The sequence below is a fragment of the Pelobates fuscus genome, chromosome 9 (genome assembly GCF_036172605.1).
Source record: "Pelobates fuscus isolate aPelFus1 chromosome 9, aPelFus1.pri, whole genome shotgun sequence".
NCBI classification, from domain to species: Eukaryota; Metazoa; Chordata; class Amphibia; order Anura; family Pelobatidae; genus Pelobates; species Pelobates fuscus.
This window is the reverse complement of record NC_086325.1, coordinates 150100671-150114401: the sequence shown is the minus strand read 5'-3', so window position 1 is coordinate 150114401 and position 13731 is coordinate 150100671. Positions and strand designations below refer to the sequence as shown.

The 13731-nt window shown below is 40.4% G+C and overlaps 1 protein-coding gene across 5 annotated transcripts in view; it reads left to right on the top strand.

Moving 5' to 3' along the window:
* The window catches only part of OGT (O-linked N-acetylglucosamine (GlcNAc) transferase), a 38040-nt gene extending 25882 nt beyond the window's left edge, over positions 1–12158 (top strand). For 3 of the 5 annotated variants that reach the window (XM_063432736.1, XM_063432737.1, XM_063432740.1), the window contains 7 exons: positions 3938–4108; positions 4199–4315; positions 5885–6046; positions 6331–6483; positions 7402–7705; positions 10411–10534; positions 10910–12158. In XM_063432736.1, coding sequence (XP_063288806.1) covers positions 3938–4108; positions 4199–4315; positions 5885–6046; positions 6331–6483; positions 7402–7705; positions 10411–10534; positions 10910–11084 — 1206 coding nt within the window. In that variant the 3' untranslated portion in view covers positions 11085–12158. The remainder of the gene's footprint in view (positions 1–3937; positions 4109–4198; positions 4316–5884; positions 6047–6330; positions 6484–7401; positions 7706–10410; positions 10535–10909) is intronic. The other 2 variants (XM_063432739.1, XM_063432738.1) reach the window with 1 other exon arrangement.
* Positions 12159–13731: the final 1573 nt, after the last annotated feature.

Here is a 13731-nt window from a genome sequence, read left to right as displayed (position 1 = left end):
GCAGGATGTTTAGTCCTATAGCGTGAAAGGAGAATGACCTCCACAACTCATAAGCTGGAGATGTATGACATTGGGTAGTTGGTATCCTAGAGGATCCTAGTCCCTTGGGCATCCTCGGGTAGTGATACGGGCTGCAGTTCCGTCTCCATCCTCACATAAGGGATCAAGGTGCAGGACCGAACCAGACGTCCAGATGTAGGGGTAGGGTTGTCGCCTCCCTGGGTTCCCAGATTCCCAAGAGGTCCCCGGCAGCCTGCGATCGTCCGCTGACCTGCCAAGAAACCCCCCAAAGTGGGTCCAGGTCCCCAGGTAGCCGACCCTCTTGGGATAGAAGATGTGGGTACCCTATGGCTCTGTGAGGAATTGTTTGCCATTAATGTAGCAGGAGAAGATCCTCGCCTGCTCGAGAATTACTGTAGACCTTGTAAGCATGAGAAGCATAAGTCCTCCGGGGAGGTCAGGTCAGACTGAGCGCGATCACCATCGTGCCTCGACTTATACTGTGACAAGTGGTAATATCCAAATCAGTCGGCCCCTATGAGACGTGTCTTCCCCGGGAGACGGGTTGATCTTCTGTGAAGAAGACGGGGACCGAAGGAGCCTACATGTTGTCTGATAAACGTGAGTTGGTCCATCCCGGTGGATGTGAAACCTGACCGCCTAATCTGTGGTTACCTGCAGTAGGGTACATGGATTGATAAAGTACTTCTTTATCAATCCATATATTGTGAAGTATAGGTAGGACCAAGAAGTCTAGGTATACAACGTACAGGGTCACGGTGGTGCCGCGGAGAGTCGTACAAATATTCCCAAGTTGTGGAATAGTCTACGAATCCTCTGAGCGAATAGTCTTCTACAAGAGGTTCCAGCTGGTTCTCGGATGAACGTGGGTGTTGACAAGTTTTCAGTTCCCTGGAGTGATCTGAATGAGGTTCTCCCGGAAGAGAGTGTCTCGTCTTCCCCGCCTGTATTCATTACTTCTTTCGGTAGTTTATCAGGGCCCACCAGGCTCTGAGCTACTGGATCGGGAAGGAGAGGATGTCCCCTGAAAACTGGGTAAGGTGGTCGAGCGGGAAGCAAGAAGACCGTCCTGACGTGTCTTTAGGTCCTGAAGGCAAGTCGGTTGACTACGTGAAAGTGGTCTTCCTCAGGATTGAGTGCCTTTCACCTAGATGTGGTGATGAAATCCCCTGTGGATGTAGTAGGAGGTATATTGATGGTATCTGTGTGTACTGTGTTCTCTGTCCGCTTATCTGCATCACCATTAGTTGACTCTCGCTCTATATGGGTAATAGAGCTAGCGGTAGCGGATCTTGGGTCAGATGTCCCGAAGTGGTCGACGACCGGTTCTGTTGCCAACCTTTTTTTTAAAGAATCCTTTGTAAAGGTAATCGCATAACACCTCCTTCCTAGGGGTTTGGGCCCTTATGAAAGCCATGGGACCCTTGCGTGTCTAATAAGTTCCCTTTGGAACTTTGTGCCTTGTGCCTGGGGTTCCGACTATCTTGGCGCCCAGTACCGCCAACCATCCGTCAGTGCGGAGGAGTGCTGCTATGGGCATCCAATGGGAGAGGCCAACACTGGGGTTTCCTGCGAGGAGCAGAAAGTTTTTTGTGTCCATATACCCAAGTTGTATGCCCGTTCCTGGACGATGTTTGGCGGCGTCCAGCATCGCCCATGGTAAGGTCGTGAATCCTGAAAGACCTCCTCCGTTGGTCACTATAGTCGTCTGAGCCGTTCTGACCGGCATGGAAGGGCATGGGTTTGTCCGACTGTCAGCGGATATGGACATTCTAAGCAAGAGGCTGCAAAGCCACGAGTGCATAACGTTGTCAAGTAGGTTTATCATAGTAAGGGATACCTCTGTGTAAGGCACAAACCAGTATTCAGGCACAGGATGCAGGGCAAACAGATCAGTCTACTATGACAGTAGGCAGTGTTCACGGAAACCCTTGCGGGTCTATTCCCAATCATGGCCAAATAAAACAGACTGGAACTCACCCAGTACATAGAGGTTGCCATAGCATTGCCTCCGCTCAGCAGCACCGTGCAGCGCACGTATAGTGGGGGCTCACCCCGGGTGCACAGGGTATGAACCCTTAAGTGCTGGCCATCGCCCTGATAGTGTGTCAGTCACCTCTTCCATTATTAAATTCACCTCAAGGGGAACATATATTGTTAAGTAGGCGGCTTGGAACTCCTGTTCAGCGGTTGTAACCGCATGCCTCTGTTCGGCATTTTAGTGTAGTGCATGCCTAGCCGGGCCCGTGGGCCTTTAACTGCAGGCCGCTGAATAGGTACAGAGCATAAACCCGTAGCGTATAATGATTTATTATCAATGGAGGTATTCCTTCAGCTGTAGGTATAGGCTGTTGCCGTAAGACTTCCTTCGGTCGGGTAGTGTGACTCGCCTATCGTAGGGGTCTTACCCCAAGAGCACCGGGTCTGAACCTGTAAGTGCTGGTCCCAGATCTGAAGTTTGGATTTTCAATCCTCGAGCTCGCTCTTGAGAGGGGTAGGAGTAGAAGCAGCAGTGCTGTAGGGGGCTCACCCCGGTTGCACAGGGTATGAACCCATCAGTGCTGGCCATCAGCCTGATAGTGTCCTACAGCTCTATCAATAATTAATTCACCGCCATGGGGGATATTCTGCGCTGAAGCTTGCGACTCTAATAGATTGGCTTATACCTAGTCTGAGATCACCTCAGGTGCGCGGGGTATGTTTACCCGTCCACCTTGGGTCGCGGCCAAATAAAACCGACTGGATGAGAGCACAATCCGCAGACCCATGCAGGGTGTAGTAGTGTGCAATTTATTGAGTATCCAGCACATTACCGGGTGCACGGTATGGGGCAGCCTGAGAGAGCGAGGGCAGTGAGTCCGGCCGTCCCCCTGAAGGGGGGTCGAACGGATAGGCCGGAAGAAGGGGTTAATGCCCGGGAGCCAGTGGGAGCCGACGGGAACCGCGGGAGGGAAGGGGTTAAGCCCCAGCCAGACTCAGAATCCCCATGAGGGGGAAGGAGGAAAGCGGGAAAAAGGTGGTCCCCAGATGCTCCAGGCATAGGCCAGGAAAATCGCCAGAAAAGTCATGATACATATGGTGTAAAGTACATCTACCATAACTACACATAAAACCTATCAAGTCAATAATAAAATTTACAACTAACACCTATTAAATCCATGTTATAAAATACATGACATCTATTAAATACATATAAAGTACATATAATACTTATCAAAACAAAGGATGAAATGCCTATAAAACTGATAAATTACAAGTGATATTAATCACAGCGAAAGGTTATGAAATAAGTATAACATTAAATCTACATCTATGAAATAACATAGAAAAAACACAGCTGCACATAGTACAGAAGCACAGCAAGAAACATACAGCAAAGTATATAAAATATATAATACAGAAACAACCTCAAAGAGGCACTGTAAACATAAAGTAATGGAGTTATACTCTGACCTGTCTGCTTGATGGAGCAGTAAAGAGAGGAAATGATAAGGTCACATTGCCTTGTGTACATCCTGCTCTCCTGTGATTGGTTCTTTTTTCTATGTGTTTCTTTACTGCTGTATGGAGTTAGTAAAGAGAGATATGCAACATATGAAGCCTCCTGTCATGTGGTAAAATTGTAAAGTTCTTGCTGGCTACAAAGTTTTCTCGATAACTTTTGCTTGACTGCAGGTGAGACAGTCATAACAATAGAACTACGAACTGATCTCATCTGTGACAAAGCTGTTTTTTAAATGAACATAATAAGAAATTGATTAACTGGCCTAGGGAAACCTGTCTATGATCAAAGGACAGTGGCCATAAGAAAACAAAAATGTACAGATGGTAATTTTCTGTATGCTGGTTCTTTACAACCAACTAAAATGTTTATCCGCTGTTGGTTTTAGCATACATTCCTTTATTTGTTTTACAGGCTATGTGGCTGGGATATCCTGGAACAAGTGGTGCGCCATTTATGGACTACATTATAACTGACAAAGAGACTTCACCCATTGAGGTTGCTGAACAATATTCTGAGAAAATGGCTTACATGCCCAATACGTTTTTTATTGGGGACCACGCGAACATGTTCCCTCATTTAAAGGTTTGTGTAATAAATAGGAAATGTATAAGTGGTTAGAAATCTCACAAAGCTACATAGACGCATTTGTAAACTGAATTTCTTCTTCCACAGAAAAAAGCGGTGATAGACTTCAAGTCCAATGGTCATATTTACGACAATAGAATAGTACTCAATGGAATTGACTTGAAAGCTTTTCTAGAAACCTTGCCTGATGTGAAAATCGTTAAGGTAAGAATGTATTACATGTTTGTTTTTTAAGGAATTCCTGCGGATGAACGGTGTGAATGGTTGATAGCTGGTGCACAGCAGAACGGCAATTGCAGAGTATGTATCCTGCCTCCCAATGCTTCTGTAAGAAGCATTTTGGTGGCCAAGAGATTATCAATAATCTAAAATGGCAGAACAAAAATCTAGCCTTATCAATGCATTTATGTGTAGGGCTGCATTGTTCCTGTAACCGAAACCGGCTACAGTGAAATTATTATATACAAAACAAATTGATACAGCCAACCTATAAAGGAACAAGAATAAATTTATAAAGTACGGCACTGCTTTTTGTGATGAAGTCCAAAATGAGTAAAATATTGCACTCACAAACAACTTCGTAGACCGGCATGTAGGTAAATCTCAAATCCTCTTTTGATTTCAACAGTATGGATCCTGATGTCACACTAAAAATAAAGTATACAAAGGACTGAACTTCTCTATTCCGTAAAAAAAGTATCTTATACCACTTGTATAAAAAAAAACAAAAACCACAGCATATCATAATTAACACCACGCAATATTCTGGACAAACTATATGGCCATGCCTTACACTTTCGTCACTGACTACAGAGGCTTCCAGATTGAATACAACAAAATGGAATAGGGAAGTTCTACTTACTTGAACCCGTCCCTTGTTGGCGGGTTCTCTTCAGCACCAAGAGCGGACATCACTTCTGTGCAAAGGTACAGCATTGAGGTCTATGGAGGCTCCTGCCACAACATTGTAAAGAAGAGTAGGACAAAATTCCTACACAATGATGTGAGAGATTGATAGTGTCATACAGAAAATTATTACTTCAAGTTATTGCTGCTAAAAGTGGTTCTACCAGCTATTGAATCATAAGGTGTACTTGGTTTTTCACACATGGCTCCTTTATTTTAGCTTCATTTTGTTAAATCATGACACTGTGCTATAGGTCATGTGTTGTTGTTGTTCATCTGAAGCTGTATTTATCTAATTTTAAGACCTAAGGAACTGATGATTATGTCCTGATATGTAAAACCATAGAATTCAAAGAGAATGACTTTAGGTTGGCATCATCTGTTTTGTATATAATATTTGCTGTATCAAAAGTGGAGAATCTTGTGAGAAGTCCATCTTTATTTGTGCTAAGTATCCAGACTCCTACGTCTATTTGATGTCAAGGGTTGTGCTGTATATGTAAAATGTTTAGTCACATTATGCAAGAAATGTAAGTTGAGTTATTTCTAGCTGGGAACATTCACTGCCTTTCTCTTTTTTGTTTTCTGTTTAACGATTTTTGTAGTCAGATAACAAGCCGTACAAAAAAGTAAAGTACATGAGGACACACCATAAAACAGCCGTTGTTGACAATGTTTTCCAATCGTGAGGATGTAATCATATTAGGGATCATACATGTTGTCATATTTTGCAATACAGTGTAGTTATTACATTACATTCAAAGCATCTGTTATTGTCTGGATTGGACAGTAGGTCAATATTGATCATGTCTCCTTAATATGGAATGTTAGACTGCACATTTCATTGCCTTTCTTTTCTTCCCATAGATGAAGGGGCCAGATAATACAGATGACAGCAACTCTGCACTTAACATGCCTGTCATTCCCATGAATACCATAGCAGAGGCAGTCATTGAAATGATAAACAGAGGACAAATTCAGATTACGATTAATGGATTCAACATAAGCAATGGATTGGCTACGACACAGGTAACCATGTTTGCAGTCATTGTGTCATTCATCCTTACTGAATGTATATGAATTTTAAAAGCTATGTTTTAGAGATGCCCAAACTGGTTACTAAATTAAATCTCCCTCCTCCACGTTTTCCGGTCTACTTATGCAACCTTGTGTGGTTCTGATGTGTGTAAGGACGTATACAAATTATACCAAGCAAACGACTCTAGTGACTTTTATATATCAGGTCAATAAAACTGTCAACATGCTCTATATGTGCTGTTATATTTTATGTAACCATTGTCTCCTTTTTACAGATAAACAACAAAGCTGCGACAGGAGAAGAAGTTCCTCGTACTATAATAGTTACAACACGCTCACAGTATGGGCTTCCGGAGGATGCTGTTGTATATTGCAACTTCAATCAGCTTTACAAGATTGACCCTCCCACGTTACAAATGTGGGCAAATGTAAGGGGGTAAAACATTATTTTATTTGTGTAGAAGAAAGTGATACTGTATCGCCTTGCTTTGTGGCCATTGGTCGGTTCATTTGCTTTGTCAATGTGTATTGCTAAGTTGAACAAGAAACATTCCGGATGAACTGTTTGTTTTCATCTGCCTGTTTCTGGACTAGTAAAATGGTATTAAAGGGATTCTATAGTGTTGGGGATACAAAGTTGTATTCCACTCTAGTCTTCTTTCAGGTCCTTCTGTCCTTGAACCTTGTATTTTACCAAATCCCTTTTTTACTCCTTTGCTTTGTCATTTTAACACACCTGTTACCCGTGCCCACTGTTTTAATATATTCTGCGCTTGGTTTAGCCTCATCACTGAAAATTAGTTTAAGGGACTTCAGAATGTTTAAACTTTCCTTATGGTGAGACTGTCCAGTGCACACTGTGTGCAAGGAGACTCTGCTTCCTAGTCAGTCAGCTCCACCAGATCAATTTAAGTTGGTCTTCTGCTTTTTTAAAAAATCTTTCCTGCAATAAGTAACAAAATTGATGTGGCTGATACTTGTTCTCACTCGAGTTCTGGCATGCAAGTGCTGAGAGCTTGATCTTGTGTGGTGGATATTGTTCCCTCCCTGGGCAGCAGAACATGAAATTCAGGGCTGTCAACGACGGCGTGTGAAAATCACACCTAGATATTTTCAGGAGCCTGATTGGGACCCCATTCTAGTGTCTTCTGTGGTCACTTATAGTAAAACTTTTTTAAACAAGAACCATAATGTTTACCTTTGTTGGTCTTTAAAATTGTGTACTTGCCAGTAGGCTAAATTAAGACCATTTGGAGTCCTGTAGCATTTCCTGTATTTATTTTGTTGTGTGCAGTTGCAGATTGTGTATGGTATATGTTCTAATTATTTTTATTTATTTTGAACAGATTCTGAAGCGTGTTCCCAATAGCGTCTTGTGGCTTCTCCGATTCCCTGCAGTAGGAGAGCCAAATATTCAACAGTATGCCCAGAATATGGGACTTCCACAGTCCAGGATCATTTTCTCTCCTGTTGCTCCTAAAGAGGAGCATGTCCGTAGAGGACAGTTAGCTGATGTTTGTTTAGATACGCCTCTATGTAATGGGCACACCACTGGCATGGATGTGCTCTGGGCAGGAACGCCCATGGTCACTATGCCAGGTAAGGAACCACCGGAAAGCTTAGTTGTGCTCAACAAAGGTTGTTCTTCAGGTAAATTCACAGATTTTTATTTTTCATAAAGTATTTGTATAAGAAACAACTTTAAATTGTAAAATCATATCACCTTGCTTGTGGCAGTGTATAGAGCATGAAACACGTAATCTTTATACACTGTTCCAGCAGAATTACTAGCAAATGTATAGAAATTAACAAATGTTATGTATGTGTTTAGGGGCCACGAAAGCATTTTCTCCCGTAATGTTTATATTTTGTAGGAAACAAATTACTTGTAAAGCGCCAACAAATTTCCCAGCGCTGTACAATAGGTGGACTAACAAACATGTGGTTGCGCCAAGACAAGTTGAACATACAGGGACACAAGGTTTTGTAGGAGACTTGTTTCCTGGAATGTTTTTTTTTTTTTTTTTTTTTTTTTCCAAGCCCTTTTAACCCCTTAAGGACCAAACTTCTGGAATAAAAGGGAATCATGACGTGTCAGACACGTCATGTGTCCTTAAGGGGTTAAAGAGAGAACATATACAATTTCCACTCATTTCACTGTGCCATACATTTGCTAGTTAAATGTTCTTTCTGCTTTAGATGTCTTGGTAGTGTATCTTTTTATAGTTAAACTATAGGCATTAAATCAACTTTAGCTTAATAAAGCAGTTTTGGTGTATGGATTATGCACCTGCACTCTGCGCAATACACTGCTGTTTAGGAGTTAAATCACTATTGTTTCTGGTTAGGCAGGCCTAGTCACACCTCCCCTGGATAACTTCCTTTAGATGTATCTCCTGTTCTGTACATTGAACTTTAATCACACACATAGAGCTCCTGCATGACCTAGAAGGCTATTAACCGTGCAGAGGGAAAGATTGGTACCTATAGTGTCCCTTTAAGGATTACTAATGCCTTAAAGGGACACTCAAAACACCATAATGCAGTTAATTGAAGTGGTCATGGTGACTGGAGCGTATAGATGCAAACCCCAAGGTGTGTTTTTTTTTTTTTTTTTTTTTTTAACCTAAGTGTTGGTGGGTTTATTTGCTTTCAGGGGAACAATCAGTGTTTATTCTAATTACAATTTATCGTTGCTGCAGAATACAGACAAATTTGTTTGTATTAGCTTGGTGTGACTAGAGCCCTAGTTTTTATCTGACTGCTTAAATGGTTTGTCCAGATTCAGAGGGACAGCACACAAAAAATCCTTCTTGCACCACAACCACTTATATAAACTGTTTAATTTATAAATGTTTTATGTAAAAGATAAGTTAAGAAATGTTTGTAAAAGTCCTTTTAATTTTCTAGTAGGCTGTAAGCAAAGCCTGGAGAAGGAATAAAAACAGACTGACCCAATAAGTACCAAAGCTGTATACAGTCTGGCTGCTTTGCATTTTCACACCATCAGCATACTAGAGATATTCAGATAAGGGACAATCACTAAATTCCTGGCCAAAGTTGATAAAATATTGGAAAACCCTAGCACACTGGCAATAAATTGTGAAACAATAAAAGTGCAACTAGACATTTAACCTTTCGCATTACTTAAGGCATTACTGATTCTTTAAATTGTATTAATCTTAAACTGTTGTAGGGACAAAGTAATTCTTAATTATGTATCTATGTGAGCAAGTCTTTCTTTTTCATCTAAGCGAGATTATTGGCATTTCTTATTGCCAAATTTGTGACTTGACACGGGTTAAGCTAATTGACAGACTTTCTTTGTGGAGGCCAAAGTGTTACAGTGCTATATAATTTACTGCTAAAATATCGCTTCTACAATCATTTGATCTATATGTGCTCTCCTGCTCAAAAACGTGATGTAAGGGAGAGGTCGGACCACTGATACTTAATACTTTTGATTTTGCTTAATTACTCCCATAATTACGCCGAGTAGCAAGGGATCCCTCAGCTTCTCTCTCTAGTAATGCACATAAACAGATTTCCACATGGTCCTAGAAATGATCTGGACAAACAAATGTTATAATCTCCAGTCCAGGCGCGACCAAACTCTTCCAGTGAAAAATAAAGACTGGGCAACACACTGGTTCGGCTCTATGTGAGCCTTTATCAAGATCTTGATAAAGGCTTACACTAAGCCAAGACATGTGCTTTGATCCAATAGACCTGCATTGGACCTTATACCAATGCCCAGTCCTTGCTTTTTGGTCTTCCACTAGAAACAATCAGGACAGCATCAATATTTAAGAATAATTATCTTAATTGCTGACTGCTGAATAATCCATTCTAAAAATCCAAACTGTGTAAATCTTGGCATTTAACAACCAGCTGATGCAAAAGCTTAGTCTTTTTGGGACTGACCTTTCAGTTTATTATAATTTTTTTTTTTTTTTTTTTATCCACTTCAATTTACATTTGAGTGTTCTGTCCAGGGTTTTGCCTCTGTGTGTAGCTTTTTAAGGGGAACTTTTAAAACTTTTCTATTTCACTGTCTGCTTTAGTGGTACTTGTATAATATATTAATATTGGAGGTATTTGACTACCTTTATTAGAGGTCCGTGGTTGGAAAGTCAGAAGTATGATAAAGTACCCTTAACGTGTGTAATGTACATATCCTGGTTTTATTTCATCTCACAGCTGATTACATCAGAACTGCATTATTTTAATACAAAAAGATCACAACTAATTGAGATATTTGAATCTGTGTTGCAGGCTTGCTGATTTTTCGAAGGATCAATATTAAATTATGGCATTTGTAACAATAATGAAAAAAAACTTTTGTTTTTCTGCAGGAGATACACTTGCATCTCGAGTTGCTGCTTCACAGCTCACTTGCCTTGGTTGTCCAGAGTTAATTGCTAAAAGCAGACAAGACTACGAGGATATAGCTGTGAAATTGGGCACAGACTTGGAATTGTAAGTATTTTTAATGTCAGACAAATATTTTGTATGTTTTGTTATTTTGTGGAAAACGGTCAAGCTCTGCTTTCCTGCTTCATTTGTCCTTTTATGGGAGCTTATGTTGCTTGTTTAAGAGTTTAGCACAGCGCTTCAACAATGTGTTTATGCACAAATGTATGTTTAGAATAGTCTAGTCTTATTGTAAGGAAAGGAAACTTTTGTAGTTGTGCTACATCAAGCAACTCATGATAGTGTCAGCTAAAGAATTCTGGGCAATGAGCTTTGTATTTCGGCAGCAGCTAGAGGTGTCTTTTTAGCCACCTGTAGATCAAAGCAGTGTGTTCACAACCTACAGATTGGTTTTATTAATACTTGTAATTTATTTTATAGCCTAAAAAAGATCCGTGCTAAAGTGTGGAAGCAAAGAATATCCAGCCCTCTCTTCAATACTAAGCAGTACACAATGGATTTGGAGCGATTATATCTGCAAATGTGGGAGCATTATGCTGCTGGAAATAAACTGGACCATCTCCTCAAGCCAATTGAAAATACAGAGTCTGCTTAACTTTCTGTTTTATGATGTAACCTTGGAGATTGTTTGAAACACAATACCAGAGGACTGGAATGCACAGTCGGGCCTGCCAATCTGTGCCACAGAAGGAAAAGATTTGAATATCTGTTGATATTTAGACATTTTATTTGCTCTCTCTAAATTTGTGTTCCTCTTGGTAAACCTACAGGGAATCTTTCAAATTGCCATCCAGTTTAGACATCATGGGCAGACATTTTTTTTTTTATGCCAATTTTAGTCTTGTCTTGCAGTATACATATTTGAAATTTCAGGCTTTTAAACATACACATTCATGTTTGTGTCTGCTAGCTGATTCCTTTATTCACAGCTTGAATCTTAGCTAACCGTGCTTATTTGAAAGATTAAAAAGAAAAAAAATAATCACACGGCATCATTAATGGTGTTCTAGTCCTTTTATAGGTTTTATAAACCACTTGTAGCCTTTTTATGTCTGGCGTCTGTTTACAAGCAGCTCTGTATGTATGCTTTTGGTATAGATGATGAAAAGTCTTTGAGGGAAAAATGTGTTTGTTTTTTTTTGCAAATATTTTATTTAAATTTTCTAAGTCAACCCATCTTCAAACAAATATCCTGTTTCCAAAAAACAAACTCAAATATACATGCTACAAATATACGTTTAGCAACAGTCAGACCTGTGCAAACAGCAAAGTGTTTAGTGGTTCATGTGTTTGAGGAGCTAAGGCAGGCTTGTGTGTATGTGTAGTAGTAGATTCAAGTGTTTCATTTATAAATTGTCATTTAAAAAAAAAAAAAATGTTCAGAGGAAGCATATACTTTTGTGTGTGTGTGTGGTTTGTTTTTTGTTTAGTTTTTTTGTTTGTTTTTTCCCTCCTGTGGATGCTTCATGCATTTGAGTGAAAAATGAGCATGTGCTTGAACAGGTTAGTTATAATTAAATAATGCACCTGCACATTGCATTGCCTGTTGATTTAATAAACCTTATGTTGACTTTGTAGGTTTTTTTTTTTTTCTGTTCATAATTGTTTTCTTTCAAATGTATGAATTTTATTTTTTTTGTTCAGTAAAATTTTCAGGTGGAATATATAATTGTTTCAGGTTTTTTTTGTCGTCGTCTTTGTGTTCCCTGCTTTGGTGTTTTAGGAATTAGAATACATGTTTGTTTTTACCTTTTTTGTGCGCACATGAAGGCTAGCCCTAAAAAGGTTGATTTGAGATTATCCAGAACAATTGAGGCAGTGCTACTGGGGTAGCAATTTGAAGAATTATCACTTCTACCAGTTAGGGCAAGACTTGTTGGTGTAGCACTCGGCAACATAATAATCTGCTTTGGCAGAATTCTGGTAAAGGCTTTCTCTAATTGGGGTCATCTTGGAAGTTCTGACTAGTGCATCTTGGCCATCTTTCCAAAAAAAACTGGGTAGCTTAGTTTGAGAGGCTTTTCACAGTTTTTATAACTTTTCTTTATAAATCACATATTCCACAGCAGTATACATTTTCTGGATAAAGGAGTATTTGTAACAAGACCGGTTTGATCTACAGGAACAAGAGATGGTGAGAGCCATGCTCAAAAGCTTAAAGGGACACTATAGTCACCAGAACAACTACAGCTTATTGTATTTGTTCTGGTGAGTAGAATCATTCCCTTCAGGCTTATTACAGTAAACACTTTTTTTTTTCCAGAGAAAATGCAGGGTTTACATTACAGCCTAGGGATAACTCCACTGGCCACCCCTCAGATGGCTACTAGAGGTGCTGCCATTCAGTGTCTCCACCCTCTGCCTAGAGACACTGAACACTTATAGTGATTCTTTGATTCGATGCATCTCTGAGGAGATGCTGATTGGCCATGGCTGTGCTGTCTCTGCCCCTTATCTGCCTCCTTGAAAGTCCCAGCCAATCCAATGCTTTCCTATGGGAAAGCATTGTGATTTCCTCAGTATAACATTTCTGATGTCAGCTGAGCAGGCAGATCAGGGACAGTGCCAGCGGATTGGAATAAAAGTAAGATTTTCCTATATTTAGGGAGGATGGAGAGGAGGAGCTAGATGGTGTTTTTAACACTATAGGTCCTATAGTGTTCCTTTAAGCTTAAAGGAAGCCGTAGACTCTACTTCATACGTAAGAACCATGATTCACCTCTACCCCTAGTTGGGAGTCAATGTAAGGGCTGCCAGAAATTGGAGGTGTAGGAGGAACTGGAAGGGGAGCCCGGTGGTGGTATTGATTATGGGTATGAGTGGGATCAATGAGAACCAGATTGCTTTAATCAAGCCTGGAGAGAACAGAAGAGGGGTCGGCTACATCAAGTTTTAGGAAATGGTGAATACAAAAGCTTTCTTGCAGGATTTGGAAATGTAATCTCTTTTCATATTGTAGGGAAGGGTGATTGACCTCAGCTTTGGTAATAAAGTTATTGTAAAATGAGTAAGGTGATTTGAGCACAAATGCTGTATTGGAGCAAAACGGCAGGTGGAACAAGGGTCCAGTTTGAAAGAAGAGTGGGCTACCCATCATTTAATGTTGCAGAGATTTTAATCAGAGGGTGCGGGGGGGGGGGGGGGGGGGCGAGGAAAATATGGTTAAAATATAAAGTGTAACATTTGCTTTTTATGCATCTATTTCTTTGAATCGCTTCATTGTTTTGTTTTTGTTTCCCCCC